At 47.1% G+C, this 15,575-nt stretch overlaps 2 protein-coding genes across 2 annotated transcripts; both read right to left on the reverse strand.

The window, feature by feature from the left end:
- Positions 1-3,435: 3,435 nt before the first annotated feature.
- Txn (thioredoxin) lies at positions 3,436-12,276 on the reverse strand. The gene is made up of 5 exons (XM_042697478.1): positions 12,142-12,276; positions 7,628-7,732; positions 7,378-7,437; positions 4,527-4,592; positions 3,436-3,645 (listed from the first exon to the last, which is right to left on the reverse strand). Exons 1-5 carry the CDS (start codon positions 12,163-12,165, stop codon positions 3,583-3,585), a joined length of 318 nt encoding a protein of 105 aa, XP_042553412.1. The 5' UTR covers positions 12,166-12,276; the 3' UTR covers positions 3,436-3,582.
- A 160-nt stretch (positions 12,277-12,436) lies between these two features.
- On the reverse strand, positions 12,437-14,286 carry LOC122124183 (translation initiation factor IF-2-like). The gene is made up of 3 exons (XM_042698890.1): positions 14,015-14,286; positions 13,402-13,441; positions 12,437-13,170 (listed from the first exon to the last, which is right to left on the reverse strand). Exons 1-3 carry the CDS (start codon positions 14,030-14,032, stop codon positions 12,437-12,439), a joined length of 792 nt encoding a protein of 263 aa, XP_042554824.1. The 5' UTR covers positions 14,033-14,286.
- Positions 14,287-15,575: the final 1,289 nt, after the last annotated feature.

The following is a 15,575-nucleotide window of genomic DNA, read 5'->3' on the forward strand; positions in this document are numbered from 1 at the left end:
TCAGTTGTTGGTGCTCTGTGGTGTGTAGGACAGTCTGGTGTCCTGGTCTGGGTTTAGGTCTATTGTATGGTGCTCAGCACTCTAGATCTGGCCCAGATCTGTGTCTGGAGTAGGCACCAGCACCTGAACCTCATTTGAGGGGGGAGGGGAGGAAGATTCCCTCTATGCATTAAGGGGGGGGGCGGTTGGCCCCACCTGAGTGGGATTGGCCCCACCTGAGTCCTGAACTGGTGTGGGGAATTGCATTCAAACCTCTGGTTCGGGTGTGAGCGTCAGAGGGGGCGGGTTCCTATAGAGCAAGGTGGGGATAATTGTCCACACGCCAGTCCCAGACTGGTGTGTACTTTCCACGGAGTGGGGAGCTGTGTTCAAATCTCAGGTGTGTGAGTCTCAGAGTGGGCGAGTTCCTATAGGGAGAGGTGGGGAAATTGTCCTGCTGCAGTCCGTCTGGAGTCTATTCCGCGTGGGGTGGTGGGGGGCTGTGTTTGGCCTCTGGGACAGGCGTGAGCCTTGCAGGGGGTGGGCGGTGTGGGGAGATGGTCCTCTCTGCCATCAGCTGCAGCTGTGGGGAATGCAAGGTTCCCAGCGCCCAACCAAAAGTGGTCCGAGGGGCTGCTGGTAGTTGAAATTCTCTGGCTTGGAACCAGGGTTCGGGCCCAGTGGTCTTCCACAGGAAGCGGAGGGGTGGTGGCAGGAAGGGCTCCAGCCTCTTTGCCCTCTTGAAGCATGGTGCCCTTTCTCTGGCAGGAGGGAGGGCGCACTCTGGGTCACCATCAGTGTTGGCCCCCGTGGAGGTACTCACAGGTCCTGGCTTTGTTTTTGAGCTGGCCAGCAGGGTTGTGGTCATGCTGGGGTCTCGCGTTCCTGATCTGTAACCTGGGTCTGCAGGTGTGCACTGGTCGGGCTCGCTGCATGGCCACAGGACGCTCTCAGGGCGCAGGCACGATGAGTTTTCCATCCTTGGGTGTGTTAGGTATAAATTCTTCACAGCCCCATTTTCACTTTTTGGGTGGTCAGTTGGAGATTACCAGTCCTGCCCAGGCTGTCTTTGAGCCAAGATCCTCAGATCTTAGCCTCCTGAATAGCTAGGATTTACACGAGTGAGCCACTGGTGCCTGGCGCATCAATTGATTTTTGCTGCTATTTTGCTCATTCTCGTCATAGTTGTTTTCTACCACTTCCTCCCTCCCCACCTCTCCAGTCACCGTAAGTTCTTACACGTTTCTCAGTGACTGCAGAAACCTGCTTTTCATTTCTAGTCACTGCCACTACCTCACAGCTGTGAAAACAGCTGCTTCAGAGCATGTTAGGTGGTCAATGGCTCCCCATTCACATCCAGAAAAAGCCAAGCTCTGGACTGGGTCCTGCCTCTTTCTAGCTTTATTTCACGGACAATTCTAAATGCACTTAGCTCTTCAACTTGGGGGTTTTGTGCCTGTTTCTCTCACTGAAAGCAGACTCCCTGGCTCTTAGCTTGTCATCCTTTTCATCTCTCAAATTTTAGTGCCGTCACTGCATAGAACTCACCCCAACACCTTATCCAAAGCACATCTATTTCTCCATTCTGCTATTAAGAGCAATCTACTGACTTGGGCCTCTCAGCCTGAGAACCTACCAATTACTCACCTGTTTGCCCTCCCTTCTGGAATGTAAGACGATAAAGGTCTTATTTAGAATGGCACCCCAAGCCTAACACAGTACATTCATTCAGCTAATGGTTTTCCAGGATCACTTGTTTATTACTCTAATTTTACTTGAGGCATGAAGCTATGCGGAGAGGTGCATTTTGGTGCTAAACTTCCTGCATCAAACCCCAGCTTCTCCATTATTTGTGATGGATTACTTACCTCATTGTGTCAGCATTACTAACTGGGGATTACAGTATCAATACCACATAGGATTACTGCCTACTATATAGACTAATCCTGTAATTTTGACAGAACTAAACTCACAGCCTGGGTGCTGTCCCTGACTCTGGCTTAAGGCTAGTATTGTCCACACAGCCACTTCTGGCTTTTTTGGTATTTACTGGAGATGAGTCTTTATTAAAGACTGTCTTACCTAGGGTTGGCTTTGAACTGCATTTCTCAGATCTGAACTTTTTTTTTTTGCTGGTCCTGAGGCTTAAATTCAGGGCTTAGGGGCTGTCCTTGAGTCTTTGTGCTCAAGGCTAGTGCTCTACCAATTGAACCACAGCTCTAATTCCAGTTTTGTTTTGTTTTTTGAGTTGTTTATTGGAGATAAGAGTCTCACTGGGACTTTTTAAGCTGGCTTCAAACTGCTATCCTTGATATCTCAGTCTCCTGAGTAGCTAGGATTACAGGCATGAGACACTGGCACATGACTCTTAACCTCTTGAACATCTAGGATTGTAAGCATGAACCATTGGCTCTGGGCTTTATTTTTCCGGTCGAGGGGCTTGAATTCTGGGCCTGGGCGCTGTCCCTAGCTCTTCAGTTCAAGGCTAGCACTCTACCACTTGAGCTACAGTGCCACTTCCAGCCTTTTCTGTTTATATGGTGCTGAGTAATCGAACCCAGGCCTCATGCATGTGAGGCAAGCACTCTACCACCTTCCCAGTCCCTGGGCTTGATTTTCATCACTAAATATAAAAACTTTTCTTCAAGCAGTTCCCCAGCCCCTTGATGTTAAGTACACAGAAACAATGTTCTTTTGATAATTTTTGAATAATTTTAATTTTTTTTACTGGTATTATAAAGATGATATACAGAGATGTTAGTTACACAATTCAGGTAAAGAGTACATTTCTTTTTGGACAGTGTCACCCCTTCCCTCACTGTCTCCCAGTTTTTCCCTCCCAACACCCAGCCACAAGTTGTATATTTCATTTTCAACATGGTTTCCAATGAGTACCTACTGCATCTTTTCACCTTTTGTCCTTCCATGTCTGTGCCCTCACCCCACCCTTCCAAAGACAGATAAATGAACAAAACAAAAGGAAAACAAAGAACCGTCGCACTGAATGAGTATTTCTATGCACTTTGCCACTCAGGTTGGGGCTTCTTATGTAGGTCACACTGAGTTTTTAGACAGCATAGTGGACTTACCTGCTAGGACACAGATTTTCTTTGTTTATAAAGGTTAAAAAAAAAAAGTTACTTGAATCCTAACATACTATTCTATCATTTGCATTATCCATAACAAAAGATTTCTCTAGAAATACATTAAGTTAGTATTAACAGTTTTGTGTATGCCAGTACTGAGGCTTGCTTCTGACATTTTGGTGGCTAATTGGAGAGACGAGAGTCTTTCTTGTTTGGGTTGGCTTTGAACCTCAATCCACAGACCTCAGCCTACTTAAAGAGTAATAATTTTTAAAAATCTTAATCAGAAAGTGAACTGTTTCTAAAAGAAAATAATCAAGGGATTGTATGGCTATTTCTCACTGATGAAGACTATTCAGACACCAGGCAGTTTTAAAAAGGGTAGAATTAATATTTTATTGTCATTTATAATCAGATAGCAGTTGGGTATATAGTTTCCATACTTCATACTTTTGTAAATTAAAAAAAATTACAAGTTTTCAAACAGCTGACTGGTTATGTTTTTCAGAAAATGTGATTACACTAATTCATTAATGGTGGCTTCGAGCTTTTCCTTATTAGCTCCAGAGAATTCTCCCACCTGTTAAGAGAATAGTGAACTGACATCAGACACAGATGTAAACATAAAGGAAGCACAGGCGGGGGGAGCATCCCCGAATTTGTTTTTTTGGTCAGTCATGGGGTTAAACTCAGGACATGGGGTGCTGTCCCTGAGCTTTTTTTTGGCAAGGCTAGCACTCTACCCGTTGAGCCACAGCACCACTTCTGGCTTGCTAGTGGCTAACTGGAGATAAAGAGTCTCAACTGACTTTCCTGTCCAGGCTGGCTTTGAACCAGGATCCTGCAATTTCAGCCTCCTGAGTAGATAGGATGATTAGGTGTTGAGCCACCAGCCCCTGGCCACAATGTGTAATGTACACGGGAGACGGAGATCTGAGGATCATGTTTCGAAGCCAGCCCTAGCAGGAAAAGTCTGTTAAGATTCTTATCTCCAATTAACCACCCAAAATCCTGAAGTGAAGCTGTGGCTCAAGTGGTAGAGTGTTAGCCTTGAATGAAAAAGGCCTGAATTCAAGCCCCAGTGCTGGCACAAAAAAACAAAACAAAGAAACAAAAGGAGGGAAATAGCAATCAATAGTACTGAGAGACGTCAGTTCTTTAATTTTAGATAAAGCAGAACTCCATCATTTTAAGGCTCCATTACTTTATATGTACTCAGATTGATACACTGAGAGGCAGTATAGTAAGTCATGATATAATATGAAGCACCAATCGGGGATTTAGTGTCTATTTCTAATCAATTTTCAATTAAGGACAACATTATGTATTTAAATCAATGAAGTTTGAGTCACGTCTCAATATTCTCAAACAGTAACATGCTTCATAGAGTCATTTCTTTTGTCATTTCCACCACATTAACCTCTTGTGCAATTCATTTTGTTAAAGATCAGATGTACATACCTTCTCACCCTTTTTAAAAAACTGGAAGGTTGGCATGCATTTGACTTCACAGTCTGCAGCCACATCCTGGAGCAGCCGGGAGGTGGAGAAAAGAGGAGAGAATAAAAACAGTAACATGAGTACAAGGCTTTGATGGAAACAGAGCCCAAGCAGGTTCTTTTCCCTTTTATATACTATATATTTCTCTACTAGGGCATGTATTTGGCATGTAAAAATCAATATAATGAATGCAATGGCAGCACAAAAGCCATACTGATTATATCCTCAATTATCTATTTTTGGGGCGGGTACCAACAGGTATACAGCTACTAGCATCTGCTACTAAGTAAGTGATTTGGTACGTTGTTTAAGTTCTTGGAAAATTTGAGTATCATGAACAAGCACTGACAAATTCTGTCCCTGGACTCAGGATTACAAATGAACTCTTCAGAATTCACTGCTCTTGTTTCTTCAGTTTATGATGGGGAGGAGGAGACATGAATCCAAGGTCTTAGCAGAAATACCCGGTTGCAGTGATTTGAAGCCATAGTCTACTCATGTCAGGTACTGGAGTCATTGACACACCCAGATTATCAGATGCCAGATAATCTATGAATTTGCAAGGATATCAGCGAAAAAAGGGAAAGGACAAATGCTCATAGGTAATGTTAATTGAGACAGACTGTTCTTACATTTGACTTTTGAGAATTAGTCACATCTTTATATATATATATATATATATACATTTTTAGTTAAAACTTCATTTCATTGAATAGAAGTGATTTTCTAAGGTTGACATAGGATTCTATCCACTGGACTTTAAGCTAATTTCCAATTTATGTCTATATTGTTGTGAACCATTCTCAGGTACATCCTTGGGGCAGAAACTTCCCAGGAGTACTGCTAGGATTTAGAGGATTTTAAATTCTAATTTATATAATTATAATAAAATTATAATTTTTATAATTATAGAAGTAAAATCTGTGTTCAATGCAGAAAAGTTACCAGGGGCAAGCTATCCACATTCTTCATTAGCTACTGTTAACGTTTTGTTACTTAAGTACCTGAATATGCACCTGTCTTTCTGAAGCCCCCACTGAATGCACTGTCACACAATACACACACCATATAATGGACATACAGACATTCCGCATGAAAACACATACATCATTTTCTTACATGCCACAGTAGTCCTGTGTGCATACACAAGCATTTTAACCAATTCACTCATCAAGATTTTCCCTCACCGAAACATGTTCAATCTTGATCTCTATACACTGGTTTAATTCCCCATCAGCCCTAGATACAGAATTGCTGAGACAGTGTGCTTATTTTACAGTCCCAAGTATTTCCTAAGGAATTTCTAATTGTTCACCAGTATTTATGATGATTCTGACCACCTTGGTGCGTGTAATCAAATCCATCAGCCCTGCCCTACCCTACCTCTTCCATCAAAAACATGGACTCTAAGATTTGACATTTGTGAATGAAATTTCCAGGCCCATTTTCTCAATGACCAAAGAGAAAAAGGTGAGAAGATAATAGGAGAAAGCGTGTTTCCAGGCATACCCCCTCCCCTCAAAAGAATGAAATAGAGATGCAATATCTTAACTGTATTTGGTTATTAATATATGGTTATACAGCCTTCACCTAAATTTATTATCCTTATCATTTAAAAGCAGAAAGCTAGCCTATTCTGGTGATATCTCCACTTCCTTTTTTATTTTTTGTAAATAATTACATATAGATATTTTAGAGAATGCCCAAGTGATAAGAGAGTTTTGAGCAGTGCATAGCCATTCGGCCATGCCCCCTAAGACCCAGAATATTCCTTCCTCTGATGCTTTATAGTCAAATTCTATCTGATTCCAAGTCCGGCCAATGGTCATTTGTTTTCCAAGCTTATCAGCCAGTCGCAGATTTTTCAGTATACAAAAAGACTACACTTAACCCTACGAAAAGAAAATTCATTGGTTTCTAAGGTTAGCACTCCAGCCCAAATTAATTTTATTAACTCATCCATGGCTCCTCTAATCATGGCATTCCGAAAGGTTCCAAAACCCACTAAACTACTTTGTGATAGAGTAGGAATATAAAATTTTCCCTGTATAACTTATTATACATCCAGGCCTTCTAATGGTCCATTACACCTGCAATGTAATTCCTTCCTATACGCATGTTTATGGCTCCTTCTGCAAGTCTCTTGTCTTAAGCTTCCATGAAGTACACCCCGCTGTACACTTGATTAAAGTGACCCTCTAGCACCTTCATGTGGTATTCCAAGCTTGCTAAGCAAAGAGTAACTTTGGGAAGTAGCTGAGGGCAAGTGTGATGATCTGACGATTAACTTAGAGCAAAGCCAATGAGCCAGGACTGGAACATAGCCCTTTAAGGAAACATCATGTAGTCTTAATACCTTCTGTCCCATGAGGGCTAAGGTGCTCCATGGAAAACAGGCTCTATCAGGTGAGGGGTCTTTGTGAGAAGCAAGGTTTTATGTTGAAAACCTGATGTGCACCCACTGTTAAGTCAGCATCTTCTAAGTGTGGTGGCAAGAGCAAGGTGAGTGAGCCAGACTCCCTCACTTGCAGTCTTGGCTCTATGGCTCCACGGGCAACCTGTCTGTGTGGGCCTTGGTCACCTGAACCTTTATCTGCTTGTATGTTGATTTAAGGATGTCATGTACATAGCTCCTGACATTTAGATTTAAGCCCACAATTATTCCAATTACCTGTTATTCTGAAGTACAACATTTCTGATAGGGCTCTAGCTTTAGTACCCCTTGACATTTATGGGAAAAAAGCACAGTGCAATTCAGAGAAAAAGGCCCATAGGTGCAGCTCAGTGGTATCTGCAACTCCTAACTCCATACCTGACAGTCATCCACGTCGACTTCAAGGAACATCACATTGGGATACTTTTCAGAGAGGGCCTGGAGAAGTTTAAGTGAAAAATTTGAAAAGATTTAGAACGGGCAAATGGCAGTTCAATAGATTCAAGCTTCTTCAGTAGACTCTTAATGTAAGTAGAGACTAATAATAATAATAATTTAAAAATCGCCAAACCCTTTAATAACCATCCTCCTTGCCACCAACTAGAAATCACCCATCTTTACTACTCACATGAAAGAAAGGCTTGATCATTTTGCAAGGCCCACACCATGTGGCTGAAAAGTCAACTACTACAAGTTTATCTCCTGCAGCGTCCAAGGCTTCTTGAAAGGCATCCTGGAAATGGGCAAGAGAAGCTTAGGTTCAATAGTTCCCTTTCCACAACCACAGAGACTTGACAACACAAAGCACAACTGTTAATAGGATCTATTTTTCACTTTGCCTTTCACTCCCATACAGGCCAAATATCTTAAAAAAATTCTACCTATCCTTGGCGCTACTACATTTGTTAAGATGAAACAGGATACATGGTTAGAACATGGTGTTTGTACCTTCAGGATTGTTTTACAAAAATTTTGACAATCAGGTAAATTATATTCAACAAACTAAGTATAAAAAAAAAAGAAAATATAGGCATTGACACTAAAAAGTGTTAAATCTAGGTAAATGGTAGAAACTCATTGAAATCTCTTTTTTGTTTTTGTCAGTCATGGGGCCTGAACTCTGGGCCTGGGCGCTGTCCCTCAGCTCTTCAGCTCAAGGCTAGCACTCTACCACTTGAGCCATAGTGCCACTTCCAACTTTTTCTGCTTATGTGGTGCGGAGGAATCGAACCTAGGGCCTCATGCATGCAAGGCAAGCGCTCTACCACTGAGCCACCTTCCCAACCCTCATTGAATTCTTATGGATCAATAATAGGTATAAGTGAAATACAATGACTTAAACACACTACTTTGGGAGTATATGCCAAAGTGCATGTTCCTTCATCCTATTCCGATGAACTGACCTTCACTGAGTCCCAACACACAATCAGTAGACATTACTGTGTGTGTGTGTGTGTGTCAAACTTTGTCTTTTGTCCCTTAGCTCAAAACTATGCTCTCACTGGTCAGTAAAGGAAATCATAGCAAAAGTTCCTCACCAAAGTAAATTTCCTTAGATCTTATTCTATGTAAGAAACATATTTCAAAGAAAATTGCCAGCAAAATGATCAAGAAATCCCTCTGGCTAACCTGAATTATTTACTCATTACTAGGAACCTAGCATTCTAGTAACAAGGGACTTATTTTAACCACAATTAGTTCAGTGAGGATCAAAATGCAAACTGGGGCAAGAAAGAGATCAAAACACACTGCTGAAGTCTAGGGTTTCTTCAGGCAGGGGCAAAACCCTCAAAACTTGGTTAATATGAAATTAATATTCCTTTCCTTCCACAAGAATCATATGAGATTTGGCCCAGCAAAAGAAAACTCCAGGTAAACCACCCCCCCCCCCTCCTTCTTTCCACCACCACTACCATCAATAATGAGTTCCTGTGAAGTGCGGTTACTTTTCTAGATTTTTAATTACTTTGTGATTTTGGAGAATCAGGGAGGGCTGGCAATGACCTTGGTGATTTGTCCAGTTATACAGGTCCATCAACCCACCTTTGGCTGTGAGAAGAGGTGACAGGAGTAAGGGTTGGGGATGCCACAGGAAATACATTTAAAGTATGAAAACAGACCATCATTACGATTCTTTGAAGGTTGGGCCAACCAGTCTTTTCTTTTTTTCCTTCTTTCTTTTCTCCTTCCCTTTCGAAATTTTGAGACAAGGTCATGTTATGTAGCCCAGGATGGCTTCAAACTTGGGATCCTTCTGCCCTAGCTTCCTGATTACAGGCATGGGCTACCACACCTGGTTCAACCATTCTTTTCTGCAAGACAGGTAACATGGTAAAAAGGTCAAGCAGGGACTATGTCTGGTCTGGCAGAATTTTAATTTTGGAATGTGGTGAACCTTCAATCGAAACTGCAGTTTCACTTTCAAGATAGAACACACTGTGTTGCAAATATGGTCAAGGTTCTCCAGAATAGTTCTGAGTTGAATACAAGCAAAATTCGCAGAAACTCCATTAGGATTGACCAATGTTCCCCATCACTAATACAAATCATTCATCTGGAAATAAAATGAGGTAGTTGGAGTAGATCTAAATGCTTAGCGTGTTATACATGTATGAGTTAAGTAAACAGGAGGGAGCTGTCACTCTTTGTGTGCCTGGGTGCTGTTCCTGAGCTTTCCCCCCCCCAAGGCTGGTACTCTATTACTTGAGCCACAGCTCCACTTTTGGCTTTTGGGGGTAGGGGTGTCGTTAACTGGAGATCAGAGTCTCACAGACTTTACTGCCCTGGTCTGGCTTTGAACCTTTCAATCCTCCTATCTCAGCCTCCTGAGCAGCTAGGATTACAGGCATGAGCCATCAATGCCAGGCTGTCATCCTTAAAGGAAAAACAAAAAACGCACAGGCAATCCAGTCCAGGTTGAATACTCACTTCTTGGTCATCACACTGACAGCTCATTTTCCCACTCTTGTTGGGAACAGATCCCACTGCCCCTGAACTACCCACACAGAGTGTCAGACATGGCTGTGGATAGCGAAATGCATCAACTTTGGCCAAATCTGAAATGTATTCAATACATGTATATAAATTCAATACTTGTTTAATCAGATTAATTAGCTTCTGATTGATGGCTCTGGAAACTTTCCTGATCAACTGCTGCCAGGGCCACTGGGACCCAAACTCCTATATTTTCCTTACTGGAAAGGACCACACCCTGAACAACTCAAAGACAGAAGATTCCACCGCAAGCTTCAGGAACCCACACCAGTCTTGTATGTGTTAGGGGATGGGATTCTAAGCAAACTAACATAGGCCAAGCAAAGGTCTTCATCTCTAATGGGCTCTTTACTGAGAGCCCCACCCTCCCTCCCTTTCTAGGCAGGCTGCTTCCTCACAAAGTTAAGGGTGAGGACCCACTATTAAAGAAAAAACAATTTTTTTTTCCATGCCAGTCCTGAGGCTTGAATTCCAGGCCTGGGTGCCGTCTCCAAACCTTTTTGCTCAAGGCTAGAATTCTACCACTGGAGCCACAGTTCCACTTCTGGATTTTGGGTGATTAGAGATAAGAAGAATCTCACACTTTCTGGCCAGGGCTGGTTTTGAGCTTTGATGTTCAGATCTCAGCCTCCCAGGTAGCTAGGATTAGGAGAAGCGCCTGGCTAAGGATTTTAAAAACTATGAATCAACAAATGAGAAGGCTTCTGCTTTTATCATAAAAGCTCACATAATTTAAATAATGAAGACTCCAGAAAGACAACGATTAAGGACAGCACGAGATCAGAATGACAGCATGTGAGAGAAAATGTTATCAATGAAGTAACAAAAGGATCCTATACCATCATAGACATTGTAACATCATTCACTTGTTTCTGGAGCCCATTCAGCACCGACAGGTGTTCAAGACCAGAGAGTGAGCATCCAACTTTCCCTCCGCTTTCCAGGAGTGCGGGAGCACTGGCGGCGTGGGTACACCCTTTGCCAAGGGTCTTCCTTCCATCAACTATCCCCCGTTCGCTTTCTGTCTTTGCCGTGTAACAGACCTTTCTCGAGTGGCGCGGTTCAGCAGACACCGAACGACACGTGGACGATAGTCGGCTCACAATAACTTCGGAATATGGAACACTCTTCCCCCCACCAGGGTTTTGGTTTTGGTTTTTAATTTTAAATTAAAGTCTAAAGTCTCATACAGAAGGCCAAGGCCGGCTGCTCGTGTGTGGGTGTGTGTGTGTGTGTGTGCGCGCGCGCGCGTAGTGGTGTGGTGTGGTGTGTGTGTGTGTGTGTGTGTGTGTGCGCGCGCGCGCGCGAGTAGTGGTGTGGTGTGTGTGTGTGTGTGTGTGTGTGTGTGTGTAGGGGAGACCCGCTCTGGTTTTTCGGCCAAACTCTGGGTGAATCACACGTGGGTAGGACAGCGAGGCCCCTGGGCCCAGCCTTGGGGACTGAGTCATTCCAATGCCAGCGCTGCCGGAAACGCGCCCTGCGCCGCAGGAGGAGGAGTCCCGCGGGCGCGGCCTGGACCTCACTTCCCCGCAGCCACCTGGGGGCACGCGCAGGAGGGTCCCCAGTTGGGACCCGCCCCCCTGAGCACCTAGACAGCACCGCGTCATCGGAGGAGCCAGTGAGTGAGGGGCGATCCTGAGATCTGCGGCCTGGACTTGCTCCCAAGAGGACTCACCCCACCCCGTGCGGCCGGATCTCCCGGCCGGGACCCCGCGCCTTCTCCAGGGGGCTCTCTATCTCCTTCTTTGCCAGGCCGCCAATCAGGAGGTAGAAGGGAATGGGGGTGGGGGCGCTGGACCCGCTCCGTTCCCCCGCCTTCCCGGCTGGGGTGGCGGCGGTGTGAGAGATGCAGTAGTGAGGACCCCCGGGAGCTCCCCGGGCGCGTGCGCCTCCAGGGCGCGGGCGGCGGGCACCACGACCCCGCCCTCCAGGGGGGGAAATCCCCCAGGCTCACCCTCCCTACCCCCGGGCATGCTCGACAGCCTCGGCGGGGCCCCGAGCTCCTCCCGGCCCCAGGCCGAGCCACCTTGTCCCTTTCCCCCCCAAGCCCCGGAGGTGAGGAGCGGCCTCCCCAACACCTCCAGACCGTGGCCTTCTCCAGTTACGGAGGCTGCGCCACCCGCCCTGGCCTTCCCGAGGAGCACTTACCTTGCTGTCGATCTGCTTCACCATCTTGGCTGCTGCGGATGAGTTGGAACGACTGTAAAAAGGAATGGAAGTGGATCCAAGGTACCGGACCGAGCTGGAGAGGAGCGCGCAGCCCGCCTTCCCTTTATAGCGACTGGGCGGAGCGCGGCGGGGCGCGCGCGCGCGCGCAGCGTGCACGTGACGGGAGCGTGCACGTGGCGGGGGCGCGCGCGCCCGCTAAGACTCCCGCGCCCGCCAAGGCTAGGCGGCAGGCTCCGCCCCCAAAACCTTGAGGCGGTGGGAGGGCGGGGCCTCCTTAGGGGGCGTGGTCAGAGTGGCGCAGGGTGGAGCACTGGGCACGTCTCACGCTCAGCCCGGAGCCCCTAGGCGCCAACGTCGCGGGTGGGGGAAAGGGAGTGGACCCCGTGTGCAGTCGGGGCGTCCTTGCGGTGTGCGGCCCGCGGCGGGCCAGGCGTCTCAGGATCCCGGGATCCCCGAGGTCGCTGCGGGCGGAACTGCATCGGGCCGGGCCTTCATCGGACTTATCGAGACTGGAGATGAGGGTCAGGCCCAGGACGGCGCTGGCAGGGCGGGATTCCTCGCCGATGGTGCACACCGCCCCCCCCCCCCCCCTCTCGGCCAAGTGCTGAGTAACGGTGACTAGGCCACCTTCCTTCCCGGATCTGCCCCGGGCCGGCTCCTCGTTTCCTCCTTCTCCTTCCGCTTTCCCCGGAGATGGCCGAGTGACCCCGCACTCGGGTGCACGCCGAGGTCGCTGGAGAGGCCACCGGCTTCCCGGGTAGTTCACGCAGCCCGGACCCCGGGCGGGCCCGGCCCCGGGGCTCGCCGTTTCCCCTCGCGCGCAGCACCGGCCTCCTCTCCTTGGGGATGAGGATGGAGTGCTCGGCCGTGCTTGGCCGGTGGGCAGCACCGAAGGCTGTGGCTGCTCGTTAGCTCTAGGCTTGGGGCAGCTTTCCGGGGCCGCACGCGGCACCCGCGGAGAACGCAGTGTCTGGACCCGGGGATGCGCGTGCCGTGCGGTCCGGAGGACTGAGGGTGAGGAAAGACGGTAGCTGGCCGTGTGGATGGGGGAAGGCCTAGTCCACAGCCGCCCGTAGAGGAGTGGTATGGGTGGAGGGAGAGGAAGGGGGAGGGAGATGGGAGCCGGAGGTGGGAGGGGAGAGAGGCTGGGCCTGAGTAGTCCTGGGTGAAGCTACATTTTGGGGCGATTGTCTGGGGAGAGGGTGGGGAACCCACTTCCTGGAACCCTCCATTCATCACCTCCCAGCCTCTGACTTCCTTCTCTTTGCTCTTTCAGATCCTGGGAGGAAGGGAGAACAGAGATTTTGAACCTCTGTGGCGCAAAGAGGATGGAAGGGTTTTGGATATGGGTGAGGTGCTGTGCTGAACAGGGGTAGATGCTAAGGACAGCCCTAGCCAGTGGGACTGCCTGAATGTAGCTGCTCTCCCCTCAAACAAACAAAAAACCCCAGGACTGTTGGGGAAGAAAGCAACTTGCTTTTTCTTTTGCCTGTCCCCCTTAGCTGCTTCTACTCAAGGCTAGCGCTCTACCACTTGAGCCACAGTGCCACTTCCAGTTTTTTCTGCTTTTGTGGTGCTGAGGAATCGAACCCAGGGCCTCAGGCATGCTAGGCAAGTACTCTACCACTGAGCCACCTTCCCAGCTTACCCCCTCCCCCCTCTTTTTTTTTTTTTAATGTTAGTATGAAGGTGTTCAGAGGGGTTACAGTTATATAAGTCTAGTAAAGAGTACATTTCTTTTTGGCCCGTGTTACCCTTTCCCTCTTCCACTGCTGCATTTGTTCACCCCTTTCTAACTTGCTTTTCTACCATTGAGTCTTAAGTCCAGCAGCATCCCAGCTTCCTGGCTTACCTGACTTTGTATAGGCATCGACAACAAGGATGGAGCCACCCCTAGCAAGCTTCTCCGGAGACCTCCCAGATGCCCACTGAAAGCTGCAGAATGTGCTGACCTCCTTTCCCCTCCACAGGACCAGTACAGATTAGATAAGGGGATGTTACAAATACAAAGAACAGAATAAGGAACTGGGAGGCTGGTGCTTGTGTCAGTTCTGGACTCTGCAATTTACTTCCCTGTGTGCCTGCACATTTAGTAGCTGGTAACTCCATGCCAGACTAAATAGCCTTTTGGTGCCCCAGTTTCCTCATCTGTAAAACAGGGCAATACTAGCTAGGAGCAGGTACCTCATGCCTGTAATCCTAGCTACTCAAGAGGCTGAAATCTGAAAATTGTTGTTGGACGTCAGCTAAGGTGGGAAAGTCTGCGAGACTGTCCAATAACCACTGGAAGTGGAGCTGTGGCTCAAGTGGTAGAGCTCTAAGCCTTGAGCCAAAAAGCTCAGAAACAGCACTCAGGCTCTGAGTTCAAGCGCTAGGACAGGCACACACACACACACACAAACAAAATGGTAATACTTTAGCTATTGTCAGTGTTGGGTGAGCTAAGAAACTATAGGATATGTAATAGGCTACAGAACTATGCAGGCTATTACATGGAATGAAGTCAGGGTGAGATGGAGAAGTCAGATGGAGAGTCAGGGTGGATAAGAAGGCTGTAAAACAAGTGTTAAGTCTTAAGAGACTCAAGTAATCAGGAAGCTTCAAAGGAAAAGTTACTTGTTTTCTTTTTCCTCCTAGAGTAGAAGAAAAATGGTTTTGGGCCTGGTCCTAAGAAGCAAGGGTCCCTGCCTGCAGGAACATAGGAAACAACCTTTAGGATTTCATTTGTAACAAGGAAGTGACATTCTGTGGGGAAAGTGAGATGCAGGAGAGTTGTTTGGGACAGTGCAGAGAGGCAGAGCCCATTTGTGTGGTGTGGGGTCAAGAGGAGGAGAGAGAGGAAGAATTAAAGGCCTTCCTTGGGTGGATCAACTCCATTCGTTAATCAGTGCTTATAGCTGCAAGGAAATATAGCTCACACTGGTTTAATTTTTTTTTGTCAGTCGTGGAGCTAGAACTCTGGGCCTGGATGCTGTCCCTCAGCTCTTCAGCTCAAGGTGAGCACCACTCTGTCACTTGAGCCACAGCATCACTTCTGGTTTTCTGGTGGTTTATTGGAGATAAGAGTCTCACAGATGGGCTGGGAAGGTGGCTCAGTGGTAGAGTGCTTGCCTTGCATGCCTGAGGCCCTGGGTTCGATTCCTCAGCACCACATAAGCAAAAAGAAAAAAGCTGGAAGTGGCGCTGTAGCTCAAGTGGTAGAGCGCTATCCTTGAGCTGAAGAGCTGAGGGACAGCGCCCAGGCCCAGAGTTCAGGCCCCACGACCGGACCCCCCCCCCCCCCCAAAAAAAAAGAGTCTCACAGACTGTCCTGCCTGGGCTGGCTTTGAACCATGATCATCAGATCTCAGCCTCCTAAGTAGCTAGGATTTCAGGCATGAGCCACTGAGGCCTGGCTTCACACTGTCTTAAAC

The sequence above is a fragment of the Dipodomys spectabilis genome, unplaced genomic scaffold, assembly GCF_019054845.1.
Source record: "Dipodomys spectabilis isolate Male_0828 unplaced genomic scaffold, ASM1905484v1 ptg000006l, whole genome shotgun sequence".
In the NCBI taxonomy this organism is placed as follows: Eukaryota; Metazoa; Chordata; class Mammalia; order Rodentia; family Heteromyidae; genus Dipodomys; species Dipodomys spectabilis.